The sequence below is a fragment of the Macrobrachium nipponense genome, chromosome 4, assembly GCF_015104395.2.
Source record: "Macrobrachium nipponense isolate FS-2020 chromosome 4, ASM1510439v2, whole genome shotgun sequence".
NCBI classification, from domain to species: domain Eukaryota; kingdom Metazoa; phylum Arthropoda; class Malacostraca; order Decapoda; family Palaemonidae; genus Macrobrachium; species Macrobrachium nipponense.
In genome coordinates, this window is record NC_061100.1 from 93320728 (window position 1) to 93333962 (window position 13235).

The 13235-nt window shown below is 42.2% G+C and overlaps 1 protein-coding gene across 3 annotated transcripts in view; it reads right to left on the reverse strand.

Annotated features, from left to right (window-relative positions):
* Positions 1 to 588: 588 nt before the first annotated feature.
* The window catches only part of LOC135211023 (2-oxoglutarate and iron-dependent oxygenase domain-containing protein 3-like), a 235341-nt gene continuing 222694 nt past the window's right edge, over positions 589 to 13235 (reverse strand). For all 3 annotated transcript variants that reach the window (XM_064244053.1, XM_064244052.1, XM_064244054.1), the window contains exon 8: positions 589 to 1115. In XM_064244053.1, coding sequence (XP_064100123.1) covers positions 976 to 1115 — 140 coding nt within the window. In that variant the 3' untranslated portion in view covers positions 589 to 975. The remainder of the gene's footprint in view (positions 1116 to 13235) is intronic.

The following is a 13235-nucleotide window of genomic DNA, read 5'->3' on the forward strand; positions in this document are numbered from 1 at the left end:
TGCCACGGTTCATGGCATTTTTTGCTTATCAGCACTCAGCCAAAAATGGAACCCTGCCGATAATCGGGGACAGCCTGTAATTGCGTAGTTGAAAGAAAAACTGCTTGTTCAGAGAGAAAACCTTCAGAACAAACAGAAAAAAGATGTAGAAAAACGATGTTCAATAAAATGAAGTTGAGAAGATGTTTAAAAACAGAATGATTGGTGGTGAGAGACAGACCTCTCTCCTTTGGTGTGTAATAGAAAAAACAACAAAGTGAATGCGTACCAACTGGATAGCCAGGGATTCCTCCCCTACCATTGGTAGCCAACTACCAATATCCAGCTTACACTGAAAGTAAATCCCCTACATAAAGACTGAAGGTTTGTATATGTGTAAAAACAACTATCTAACAGTTTTAATAATTTTGCTCATATTTTAAGATTTATCTGGGGAAAAGAAGCAGTCTTACTCTGTTATTCCTGAGCTATGGAGTGCTTACTGTTGCATTCAGGTAACAGGGATTGACTATTTCTCTTATCTACAGGCTGATTCAACTTCTTACTACCATTCTGAGTATCAAAAGATGTTTAGAATCCATACAAATCTTAAGTATAATATCTTCTAATTTCTTTTACATTTCTTATAGTTACAAACTCCAATTTATGAATGGAATATATGGCATGATTAAAAACTAAGTTACTTGTAGGCTTTTTGTAAAAATGTCAGTTATCAAGTAAAATAAAAAAATAAAACTATTAACAAAAGGTGACAAATGTCTAACAATTTGCAAAATTTACAGTTTGTGAAAATTGGAAGTGTACCATATACTACAGTCTATCAGGAAATAATAAAATATATAATATCTGAATAACACAACAGCTTTTCTTAAACAAAATACACTGCAGCAACTACTGCTATAAGTATACAAAGCTACATCAAAACCTTGAAAAAAACTTGGAATGGTTAAGAAACTGAAAAATACCAATAACAGGTCACCTAGGCAATGATGGGTCTTTAATTGCCTGCTTTGGATCACAAGTGAAAGATACTGTAATGGCATACCGTACACCTTTTGTAACTCTTTCCACGTAATGCAAATTTTCTGATCCAGATGTAAAAGCAGACAGTCGACCTGTAAAAAGATGAACAACATAAAAAAAGTTTACCTGCCACATCATAAACCAGGACAAACAACAATATATCAAGAATTTTATGTCAAGATTCCAGTAACATCACTGGCAGTTGTAAATTTTCAATCCCTGAGATTTTGATAAATGATGCTATCTGTGAGAATTTTAACTAACTTTATCATTTAACTTTATTTTTTGTTTTAATTTTCAATCACTCATTGTTCAGCTTCAAAATAACACCATAACCATAACTATATGTAATAAGAAAAATAAATTTACAGTAAGTAATTTAGGAAAAATATTACTATGCCTTAAAGTCTGATTATGAAATGCTACATATAAAAATTTGATAGGGCTTATTAAAAAAGCTCCAATACTACGTAGTACATCCCCTTGTACCTTCAGCATCAGGTGTTATTCATAAATTGTACAGTAGTATCTATCATCATTAGGCAGTTCCACCACATCAACTGAAATTCTAAACTCTCCCACCATTGTTTGATCCCATACTGCAGTGACCAAGATGAAGGCAACCCATAGGGACCAGCTTCTCCAGAGAAGACAAAATCCCCAAAAGGACCTGCCACTGGTGAGCTGGCTGCTCAGGCTGTGACAGGAACCTGCGAGCCACTAACCGAAACTTCTCTAACCTCTGGTCCGACAGAAAAACCCCCGACGCTGCTGTATCTATAACCATACCTAGAAAAAGAGCTCTCTGACAAAACTGAAGATGATGATCTCTGTCCTAAAGCAATTTCTCCTTGGAACTTGCTAAGATCAGCCAGTCATTGAGGTATCTTAACAGGTGAATCCCTTGAGCATGAGCCCATGTCGGGACAAGGGCAAAGACCCTTGTGAATACCTGAGTGGCTGTGGCCAACCCGAAGCATAGCACCTTGAATTGGAAGATCTGCCCTCCCAATGTGAAGCGAAGAAACTTCCTGGATGAAGGGTGAATAGGAATCTGGAAGTAAGCATCCTTCATGTCTATTGACAGCAAGTAGTCATTGTCCCTTATTGCTGCCAACACCATCCAAGGTGTCTCTATCCTGAACCTCTTCTTCCTGACAAAATGATTCAGGGTGGAAAAGTCTACTACCAGTCTCCAGTCATCTGTCACTTTCAGGACTAGAAGAATAGGACTGTAAAGCCCCGGAGAAGGACGCTTTACTTATCGCACCTTGTTCAGCATTTTCAGCACTTCCTCTCAGAGGGCCAAGAACTTTGGGAAGTCGTAAGCATATATCCGATTGAGAATGGTCTGTCCTCTGTCCAAGAGAGGAGAGAAGCTTAATGGTAGTAGATATCCCACTTGAAGAATGTCTACTACCAATTTCTCTGCTCCATACCATTGCCATTTAGCCCACTGGCCTACCAGGCATCCCCCTACCCGTGGCAATGGAGAAGGAGAGGCCCCCACTCTATTGACGACCCCTTCTGCCCCTGCTTCTAGAGCCCCTGCAAGGATTGTAGGGGTGGGATTGAAAGGGACACTGTTGCTACTTTGACTTGGGCTGTGAAGGAGATTGAGAGACCCTCACTGAAGCCGAAAGCTTAGATGATTGACAGGCGAAGGCCTTCTTACCTGTCGCTGAGGAGGGGGAGGGGGAGGAGGAGGGCATCATGAACAAGCCTCCGACTCAGATACTGCCTGATGGGATTAGCCTATCTTTAGTATCTGCCCGCCACCGGTCGATTATATCTTACAACTCAGTCCTAAGGAACAGAAACTGAGAATCAAGGTTGCCTCCATTCCTGAGAGCCAACAAAGACTCGGAGTCCACTGACCCCTCCACCTTCGACAGTGCTATGTCTCTCCTGGCCAGGACTGGTTGGCCCACAAGGTTGCACTAAGGTGGGCCAGTTAAGAAATAGCTTTTGCACCAGACTGCACCTCCCTCAGTTCTATCCTGAAGCAATCCTGGCTATCGCAGTAGACAGCAAGTCAAGCCAGGAGACAGTCAGGAAGATGGAAGCCACAGCAGTCTCGATAGCTAAGGCCTCTGGTGATGAAAAGGATAGACCTTCCGACACTAACCTGCTCCAGGGTCAGACCAGGCTTAAAACAGATCACATCCTTATTAAGTTGACGGGAAATCAATTGAACCACATCAATGGAGTAGTACTTCCTATGCTGCAGGAGAAGAGGAGGAAGAAACTTGGAAGATCTACTGGACCACAGAGAGCCATCATGGTCCGAAACCAAGGCGTTCACACGTTGCAAAATGGACTGAATGTGACCCAACAAGGGAAGTTCAAAAGAAGTCCTAGAATCCTGTCTGAGTTGTGGTTGTCCCCCTCTAAGAGGAAGACCCATGGTTTGTATCAGGTCCACTGAATTGCGGGGCTGATCAAAGTCTAAGCACCTTGATCAGGGACCAAGTAACTGGAACCATTCTAGAGCGGATCTTTGAAGTGCAAAGGACCACAGAAGGGAAGTGACTACTCCTACACTAGAGTCAAATCATGAAATCATAAATCAATGATTCTATTAATGCTGTCTTATATTCCATGTCTGTTGTTACTGCAAGGCACTTGTCTTCTAAAGGGATATGACATTTTAAAATGTTTCCCTACAATTTTTGACTGGGCTCTCGGTATGGATGTAATGTAATTATATCTTCTATACTTACTGGTATTGCCACATATATGAAGTCTAATTTTTGCACTAGGTACCTAGCAATGTTGAGTGAGTAATTTTTACGGTATAGATAATATTAAAGAAAATCCACTCATGAAGGTCTTGGTTTGGAAAGGAGGATCCTTAAAACTACCTTTCCAACTAAATGGGATAAAACAATGGACAGTTTTGGAATTTGTCTTTTAGCCCGTTATTAATTTAATAGGAACCAATGCCTTTTTGGCCAGTTTGGGGCTATTAAGTAAGCTGTTCCTTAGTAGGTTAGGAGTTTGCTCAACATCCTCAAAATCTGGAACTATGGAGGAAAGGGTATATTGTCCTCCATTTGTTCCAGTCCTGTAGGAAGGCATCTCTTGCTGTTGCTTGCCTGGCAGTTTGTGATTCTCATATGTAGGGAACAGGTCCACTTCCATTTGTGGAAGCATAATGACTATTTTCTGGAAGAGTGATTGTCCAATTCCACTCTATTGAGGCTGTCATTTTCCTTAATAGGGAGTCTACTATTACACTGAGACACCCCGTAAGGTGAATTGCAGACAAGTACCACTTCCTTTCTTGCCCCATTGAAGAATGGCTAACATTACCATATTGAGATGAGGTGAGTATCATCCCGACCTCTTAATGTAGGACATTGCAGTCATGCTGTCTAGCACCAAATAAATATCTTTCTTCGGGAGGTTTGAGTTTTTTAGAGACAAAAAGAGTCATCAGCTCCAGAAAATTATGACAATTCCTTGGAGTAGCTGAACACCTCCCTGTCACCCGACGCTCCTCCCAACGTCCACCTGCATCTCCTGAAATTCCTTCCAGGATCAAGGCCAAAGCATCTCCCTAACTTTTTCAATCTTTTGGTGAGGTCGGTCTCACATCTTGTTTGTTGTATGTGACTTCACATTCATTTGTTGTAATCCAAGTATTAGATCTATTATTGATGCAAATTGCAACAAGCCCATCATACATTCTAATTGCCGTTTGGAAACTGGGCTGTGCAAGGCACATTTTGAGGAATTGCCTCATTCCTTTTTGAGTATGATGGGGAGAGACAACGAGCCATGAAAAGTATCTAAACTTAGTCACAGCTATTGAAAGTGTCTGCTGGGTGTGAGGTAGCCAATTTATCATAAAACCTTTTGGCTGTAGTCAGTTGACCACTGCTCTCGAGTTTTTCAAGCACACTTTTCTTGTGGGCCCCAGATTGACCAGTCATCTAGGTGGGCTATTATAGTTGTATCTCTGATATCTCAAAGAACTATTATTACTAACTTGACAAATCTTAGGGTAATGTTTAGCCCACAGGGCATGGCTTTGAACCTTTACATATCTTTCCCTATCCGGAGCCTTAGGTAGGGACAGAAGGGAATGACGACAAACACGTGCCAGAATGCATCTTTCAGATCTAAGTCCCTTTTAGAACAACTGAATGCACTATGGCAATGGTACTTATTTGGAAAATATAGCAAACAGTGTGCTTGTTCAATGTTGATAGGTCTAGGATCACTCTTCGTTTGGAGGAATCCTTTTTGGGGACACTTAGAGAGACATGCTTGATAACAAATATCTGCATGTTTCTCTATGGCTCCCATTAACAGGGACTTTCTGCATGTAACATTCCAAAGATTGGCCTGGTTTTTGGAAGAACCCCTTTACAGGAGGGGGAGAGATGAGACTGTTCCCAACCCAGCCCTTTCAAATTAGTACTGTGTCCCCATAAGGAAGACTTCAATTGCCTGTGGTGTCATTGAAGTTGACCCTCAACTGTACCATTCCCACTGGTACCTACCTCTTCCTCTCCCTCTGCCCTTTTTGATATTGTTGTAGTCCTTTTGTGAAGCACTGTCCCATCTGAACACCTACCTGTTCTTTGAGGAAAAAACTTTTTGGGTTGGATAAGGGGATATTTCAGATTTTTGTTTCCCAAATTCCCCTTTTTCCAAAGAGACACACTCTTATACAATTCTATTGGCAGGCTTGCTAGTTAAATTTTTAACCACTACAGACTCCTCACAGGTCCTTACAGAAAGGGTTATGATGTAATAATGAAGTTACATTGGGAAGTGACTAGTTGGAGCCCTCCAATGTTTTCATTTTTACTTTTATGCAACACTCGAGCAAGTCAAAGGATGCTTGCCCTAGGGTTCTCAAAAGACTTTTAATCACAACAGCAACAATTGTTTTGGAACATTTTGAAAGACTTGATGGCAACTTTCAGCAAGGTGGTAGAGGTTACAATAGTAAAAAGGTGGATCCTAGTATGAAATTCTGCTGAGGCTGTTGCCTCTGAGATTCTTTAGATTCTTCTCATAGGGGTCCTAAATTGCCGTGTGGCTATAAATAAAGGAGGCTTCAGAAGGATGCTGTAGTGTTGCCCATTCCTAGGTGGAGTTTTCCGAAACTGGGATGAACAAGGCAAATGGTTTTAATTCTGCCATTATCTCTAGTCTTTTAATCACTACAAAATTCTGAAAATCTGTCATTACAAGATTAATAATTTTGAAAATGAAGGGACAGAAGACTAGAACACTTTGGTGAGCAACTTTGGTCCCAATATAGGGTGTCTTCTATAGCTTTTGATGTCATAGACACAGATAAGAAGACCATTTCTGTTAGTGGTCTCTCACATGTACAGGTAAGAACACTGTTTCTGTTAGTGGTCTTTCACATGTACAGATAAGAAGACCGTTTCTGTCAGTGGTCTTTCATTTGTACAGCTTTGACCATAGTTTTTCTCTCATTAATTAAATATTTACTATAGGGAGAGAAAATGTGCACTGATGTGTCTAACCAAGGATCATAGGTATCATCAGGGATGATACTTATGATCCTTGTCATGTTTTGATTTGACCAATTGTGGTTTTCAGTCATAATTCTAACACTAAACCTTATTTGGGTAACATTTGCATCCCCTCTCACTTTTGGGCTGCAGGATACAGTACTTTTACACTTTGGAGTGTACTGGATTAAAACTCCCTTTTGGAATCATACACTATGTTGCTCATACATTGCCGTTCTGTGGCACAACATTTTCTAATATTCATAATAAAACACTGCAAAATGTGTATCCCTTCTGGGGGAGCTTGTGTGACCTGGATGAATTACCATAACCCTCTGAAACTCTTGTCATTTCCATTAGGTTTAGGTGGATCCTTGTATCCCTTTTGGTAGAACAATCCTAATTTCCTTACAGAATTTACCAAATCCTGCAAGCTGTGTATCCCGTTTGGGGAAACTTGCACATTTTGACTGAACCTCAACAACTGAAACTGCCTGTTACCAAGGGGTAAGAAGTCTTGGGTAAGTTACAATACCCCACTGCACTGAAAATATAGTAATTTCAGTCAGAGTTAGATGGACCCTGCTATTCCTTTTTGGAGTAAGATCCTCTTCAGCATAGATAGCTGCAAGGGGATAGAATTCCTTCTAAAAGTAACTGCCTATTACTAAAGGGGGAAGAAATCCTGGGTAAGTTACAATATCCCACTGAAAATATAGTAATATCAGTCGGAGTCAGATGGATCCTAGTATCCCTTTTGGGGGAAAAGATCCTCTCCAGCATAGATAGCTGCAAAGGGGGATAGAATTTCTTCTATAAGGCTTCTCCCATAGCTACCTGAAATTTGTCCCTGATCCATCTGGATTCAGCAGGATCATTTAAGTGGCAATGCTCCCTTCATATTCCATAGTAAGAATGTCTCCTCCATGTAAAAATTCTTCTATTTCCTTCCCAGGTTTAACCTGAGAGGTAGTGGGGACTGATTTTACTGGGTTTGACCCAAACATAAATCTTGGTCTGAGAAAAAAGGGTTGCATGTCTGCTGCCGGAGTTTTGGCGGAAAGATATAATTTCCCCTTTCCTTAGTTTTACTGAACCCTAGGAATCACTGACAGCTTAAAATTAACAGTTTCATCATTAAAACTTGCATGCAGTTGGTATGAGCCATACCCACTGGCACAAAATGACCGGAGCAATTTGATACGGAACACACTGAGGGTCCTGCATAATGGCAGCCCTGTAGTGATATATAACACGTTATTAGAAGCCAGTCAGTATTAAATTATTAATGAGGGACACCTCTGTAGTTCCTCATCCAGCTTCAATATTTGTAATAGATTCAATTAGAAATCTATGTAAAATTAAGCCCTTTGAAGTTTAAGTTAGTTTTGACAGCCGTATATGGCTGTACAGTATATGCCTTTTTGCACTAGCTATGTCAAATTTTAATTTAAAATGTCACGCCATTTGGACTAATATCATATGTTAGTACTAATTTGTTTAGTTAGCCCAAGCCACTGTATCTAAATGGCTTTAGGTTACTGTATTTAATTATGCCTAGGATACTCTTTATATCCCGTCCTAGGCAATTTGGGCTAAACTGCCACTTAGCACAACATTACAAAATTTCCTAAATTGTTCTCTCTTAGACTAGTAAAGGGCATTGCCTAATCCAGATTATTCTAGATCAAATGTAAAGGCTATATAAAAACAGAAAGTTACATGTAAATTCATAGCTAGGCTAAAAACTTTTTTCTAATTCAGATTGTTTGTATCTAGCCCTAGGCTATTTGGTCTACTATATAAAACAGTAACTTTCTAATATGAAACTCACTGATGTGAAATTTTATAACTAGGTTATCACCTAGTATATGCTAATGTCGAATCCTGATTAATTTACCTTTAAAGGTATGGGATTAACCAGGTGAAATTTGTAGCCTTCAAGATAGACTACTACCTCATAGCCCATTTGGTCTACGTACTGTTTTTGGTCTATATAAAAATGATATTGTTATGATACAAAAAAGTTTGTTCATACTTACCTGGCAGATATATATATAGCTGTATTCTCCGAAGTCCGACAGAATTTCAAAACTTACGACACACGCAGTGGTCGGCCAGGTGGTTAGTACCCATTCCCGCCGCTGGGAGGCGGGTATCAGGAACCATTCCCATTTTCTATTCAGATTTTCTAGTGCCACTGTCCCCTGAGGGGAGGTTGGTGGGTACTTGATTATACATATCTGCCAGGTAAGTATGAACAAACTTTATTGTATCATAACAATATCATTTTGTTCATGAAACTTACCTGTCAGATATATATATATATAGCTGAATCCCACCTTTGGAGGTGGGAAGGGACAGAATAGAATGATTTAGGAAACAAATTGCATGCAGATGATTGACATCTTAGTTCCATACCTGTTAGCATAGTTGACTTCGTGATTACTGTCACCCAAGTCGGCTTTTGCTTTACTAGAGTCTCCAGCAAGGTAGTGACCTGTATAGCTGGTGAGTTCTAGATGATCTGTCAACGGGAGCGTGACCACAATGTGACTAGACCATATTGACCATACTATAAGGGCTAAGAAGTAATATATATCACCACCTGACCAACCTAGCCAAAGTTAAGGATGTTTAACTAAAGCTAAGAATTGAGAAGTCCGCCACTGGCGGCCGACCCAACAACTATAATTAACAGCTCTTCCTAACTATTTTCTACAGGATAGGATGAGTGGTACTTCTTGCCCCCAAGATTGTGTCAGCGGACACGTATGGTCCTAGCGAGCAGCAGATCTCATATGTCGTCTTTACATCCTGCAGGTAGTGTGAAGTGAACACAGAGTTGCTTCGCTAAAACGTGGCACTCAGGATGTTGCACTCAGGATGTTACTGAGTGCCATGCTCTTTTGAAATGCCTCCGAGGCTGTGCCCTCACCTCGTGAGCATTCACTTTAAAAGGTTTTAAAACCTTGTCCAAACATGACGAATGAGCCTCTTTGAAAGAGCTCCTTAAAAGGACGCCAGGGCATTCTTTGACATGGGCAAGTCTGGTCTTTTTACGAAACACCGCAGATTGTCCGAAGGATCTCGACTTTCTTTTTAGTTTTACCTAGATAAAACTTGAGAGCCCTGACAGGGCACAGGACTCTCTCTGGCTCTTTCCCAATAAATTGTGACATCCCCTTGGTCTCCAAGCTCCTGGGCCAAGGGTTAGACGGGTTTTCATTCTTAGCCAAGAACGAAGGGCTTAGAGAACACACTGCATTATGTCCTCTAAAGCCAATATTTCCGCTGATGGCTTAGACCCCACTAACCCTCTTTGTCGTAGCTAGAGTGGTTAGAAAAATTAGCCTTTCTGGTCACGTGCTTTAAGTTTGCAGAAAGGAGAGGTTCGAAAGGCTTCGACATCAGGAACTTCCAGCCTACGTCTAAGTTCCATGCCGGAAGCTTTGATTTTAGACAGTTTCGAGATTTCAACAGACCTCAAAGATCGTGAAGGGCTTTGTTGTTCAACAGATCCAAATCTCTGAGTCTAAAGGCCGTCGACAACATACTTCTGTATTCTTTAATAGTCGGGACTGCCAGCTTATCCACATTCCTCAGACGGAAAGGGAAGACGGCAATCTAATTCGCAGAGGTCGAGGTGGAGGAAAAACCATTCTTCCTGCACCATCTTCAGAAAACGGCCCACTCCGATTGGTACACTGCAAGATAGAAAGCTCTTCTTTGCCTTGGCAATCGCACTTGCCACTAGTCTTGAAAAGCCTCTCGCTCTGGTCAACTTCTCAATAGTCTGAACTCTCAAGTTCCAAGACTCAGAGCGGAGAGGTTTTGTGGTACCTCTCGAAGTGAGGCTGTTAGTTAGGAAGGACACGACCTCTGTGAACCAGTCACTTGAAGGCCAACATGGGGCGATCAGCGTCATCCTCGCTCCCTCTGACGCCGCAAATTATTTTATTACTTCTCCTAAGAGTTTGAATAGGGGAAAAGAGACTAAACATCCATCCCCTTTCAATTCCATAGGATGGCGTCTATTGCTACCGCTCCCGGATCGAGAACAAGGGAGCAGTCTAGAGGAAGCCTCTTCATCTTCAACATTGCGAAGAGATCTATCAAAGGACGTCCCTAAAGTCTCCACAACTCTCGACATACTTCTAAGTGAAGAGTCCACTCGGACGTCAGTAGTTGCTGCCGTCGATCGAGAAGATCCGCACGGACGTTCTGCAATCCTGCAACGAACCTATTGAGGATCGTTACGTTCCGTGCCTGTGCCTCTTAACAGGCTCTCTCTCGTTAACTCGAACAGGGACCGAGAGAGTGTTTCTCGATACTTCTTGGGATATGCGAGAGCTTTGGAATTATCCGAGTTGATCTGGACCACTCGGCCAAAACTCGTTCTTCGAAGAACTGGAGAGCCAACCGAATTGCTTCCAATTCTTTTAGATTATGTGCCAGGACATCTGTTCCCCTCTCCCGATGCCTGGCACCTACTCTCTATCACCTTAGGTGATCGTTGACTGACTGAGAGATGTTCAGAATCACTTCCAGATCTTCGATGATATTTCAGTTTTCTGGCAGAAAAAACTGGAGAGGTCTGAATTGCAGTTTCTTCAGGGAAACAAACTTCTCCAGCAAGGAAATGGTCCCCAGCAGAATCATCCCTTCCCTCACCGAGCATGTTTCCTTCCCCAATAAGGCAGCGCTTTGCCTAAGCAGGTGTGCATTATTCTAGTGCTATGCCACGGTAGACTTATACAGAATTCTGTTACAGTGCGGTAAACAGAACCGAAAAGGTCTAAGAGATATCTCTGTGAAAAAAAATTCTCGCAAAGCGAAGGCAATGTTCATTCATGCATGCGAGAATTCCCCTCAACCTGAGGCTAAAGTCTGTGATTGTAGGGCAGAGATACGGTTAGTCAGTCAATCCCGCAGGAAAGAGAGACGTAACCGACCGCGCATGACAGAGAACCAGCTGGAACTGAGCTGCTCTGCAGCAACAGCAGCCTACATTCGCCGTCTTGCACTATTCCGCCTGAGTTGCCAGCTATTCCATTCTACGAAGGAATAGGTTTGTTATCATCATCGAGCAGAAAGAAACTCTCAAGCAGGTATATTTAAACGAAACAGATTTCGCTAAATACAGAAGCTGAGTTGGTGTTGATGTAACAATACCTTAAATATCTAAAAAGGGAAACCGGAAACTCCTGGAAGGTTGCAGGGATTACCGATTAAATGCAATTAGAATAATAGTCCTCTCGGTTGCCATCCGTAGGGATATAACTTAAACCATACAAACGCTTAATAGTAATATGACGAGAAGGTAAAATACGTTGAGTATTGTAGTCACTTGGACAGCTACCTCCCTACTACATTCTTTCCTCGACGAGGAAGAGAGGGAATGGAGATAGACTGTCTTCGTTCTCTTAGCCAAGAGAACGAATTAGCATTAGTCGTAGGAGAGCCTCAAGTTAGAACCGAGAACCGAAGAGGACAGCTCAGCTTCTTATGTTATCGGACAGAAGACTTCATGGACGTAGTCTACAAGTCTGTTTCCCCTAAGAGCCTCAGCGAGGTAGTGACCTATGAATGAGGGTTCTTCTGAATCTTGTCAATGAGAGCTCACCCGCTTACGCGATAGGTTATTGGAATCTTTGTCAATGTGAACTAACCCATTTAAGTGACAAGGAGTTTTATATTTCGTCAATAGGGGCTTACCCCCTTATCTGACAAAACGTTCAGTATCTTGTCAATGGGGGGAACCCACTCATATGACAGAAAGTAATCGAGTAATTCGAGCATATAGACTTCCCGATTCCCATAGAAATCGAGGAAGGAGCCTTATTCCTGCTTGAAGACTGGGCTTACGGCAGGTAGGACCCGAAGGTTCCCCTTCAGCAGAGCAGTCCTGAACGCAGAAGAGGCATTTTATGACCCCGAAAACTGCATTAAGTTTACTAGAGTCTCCCTCTAGACGCCAGCTCATCAGAACCAACCTGACTACCTTATTCATGCAGGTTGGATAGTTTTTTGAGAAAAAGAGAGTCAGGGCTCTGACACCAATCTAGGAGTTAAAAGTCTCCTTCGTCCTGAAGCATTTCCCTTTCAGATGGTGATGCAAGATCTGAAAGTGTCTGGGAAACCTTAGCAGAGGACAGGTATAGACCTCATCAGTGCGTCAACCATGGCTGGCGAAAGTCGCCTTGGGTGGGCAGAGGTGGGAGGGCTGCTCAGTCCGTACCGTCCTTCCCCCCTGTCTCATGCCAAATACCTGCCCTTGGCCGTTAAGTCTTGACGGAGGCAGGGCAAAAAGAGGTCCTTGGCCTTGTGCTTTCCTCGACTCCATCCAGTCATGGACCTTCTTAAACGCCCTCTTGGTCGAAAGAGAAGTCGTCATCTTCACGAATCCCGGAGTCTTGTTGCCTTTCGAAGAAGAAAACTGAGGAGGAGGAGAGCGAGGAGCCGAGGGTTGGAATTTATCACCAAACGAAGCACGGAGTAAGCGGACCAAGACTTGATAGTCAGAAGACGCTGACGTTGAAGGTTGTTCTTCGTTTGCTTCCTCCGACGAGCTGCTCACTTCTCCCTCTTCCGCAGGAGCGGCAGACGAGAACCCCAAAGGAAGAGGTATAAGTCCTTTAGGGCCCATTTTCAATAAGGAGCGCTGCTGAGAAGACGAGGTCAAAGTACAAGGTGCGTCTTCCAAAACAG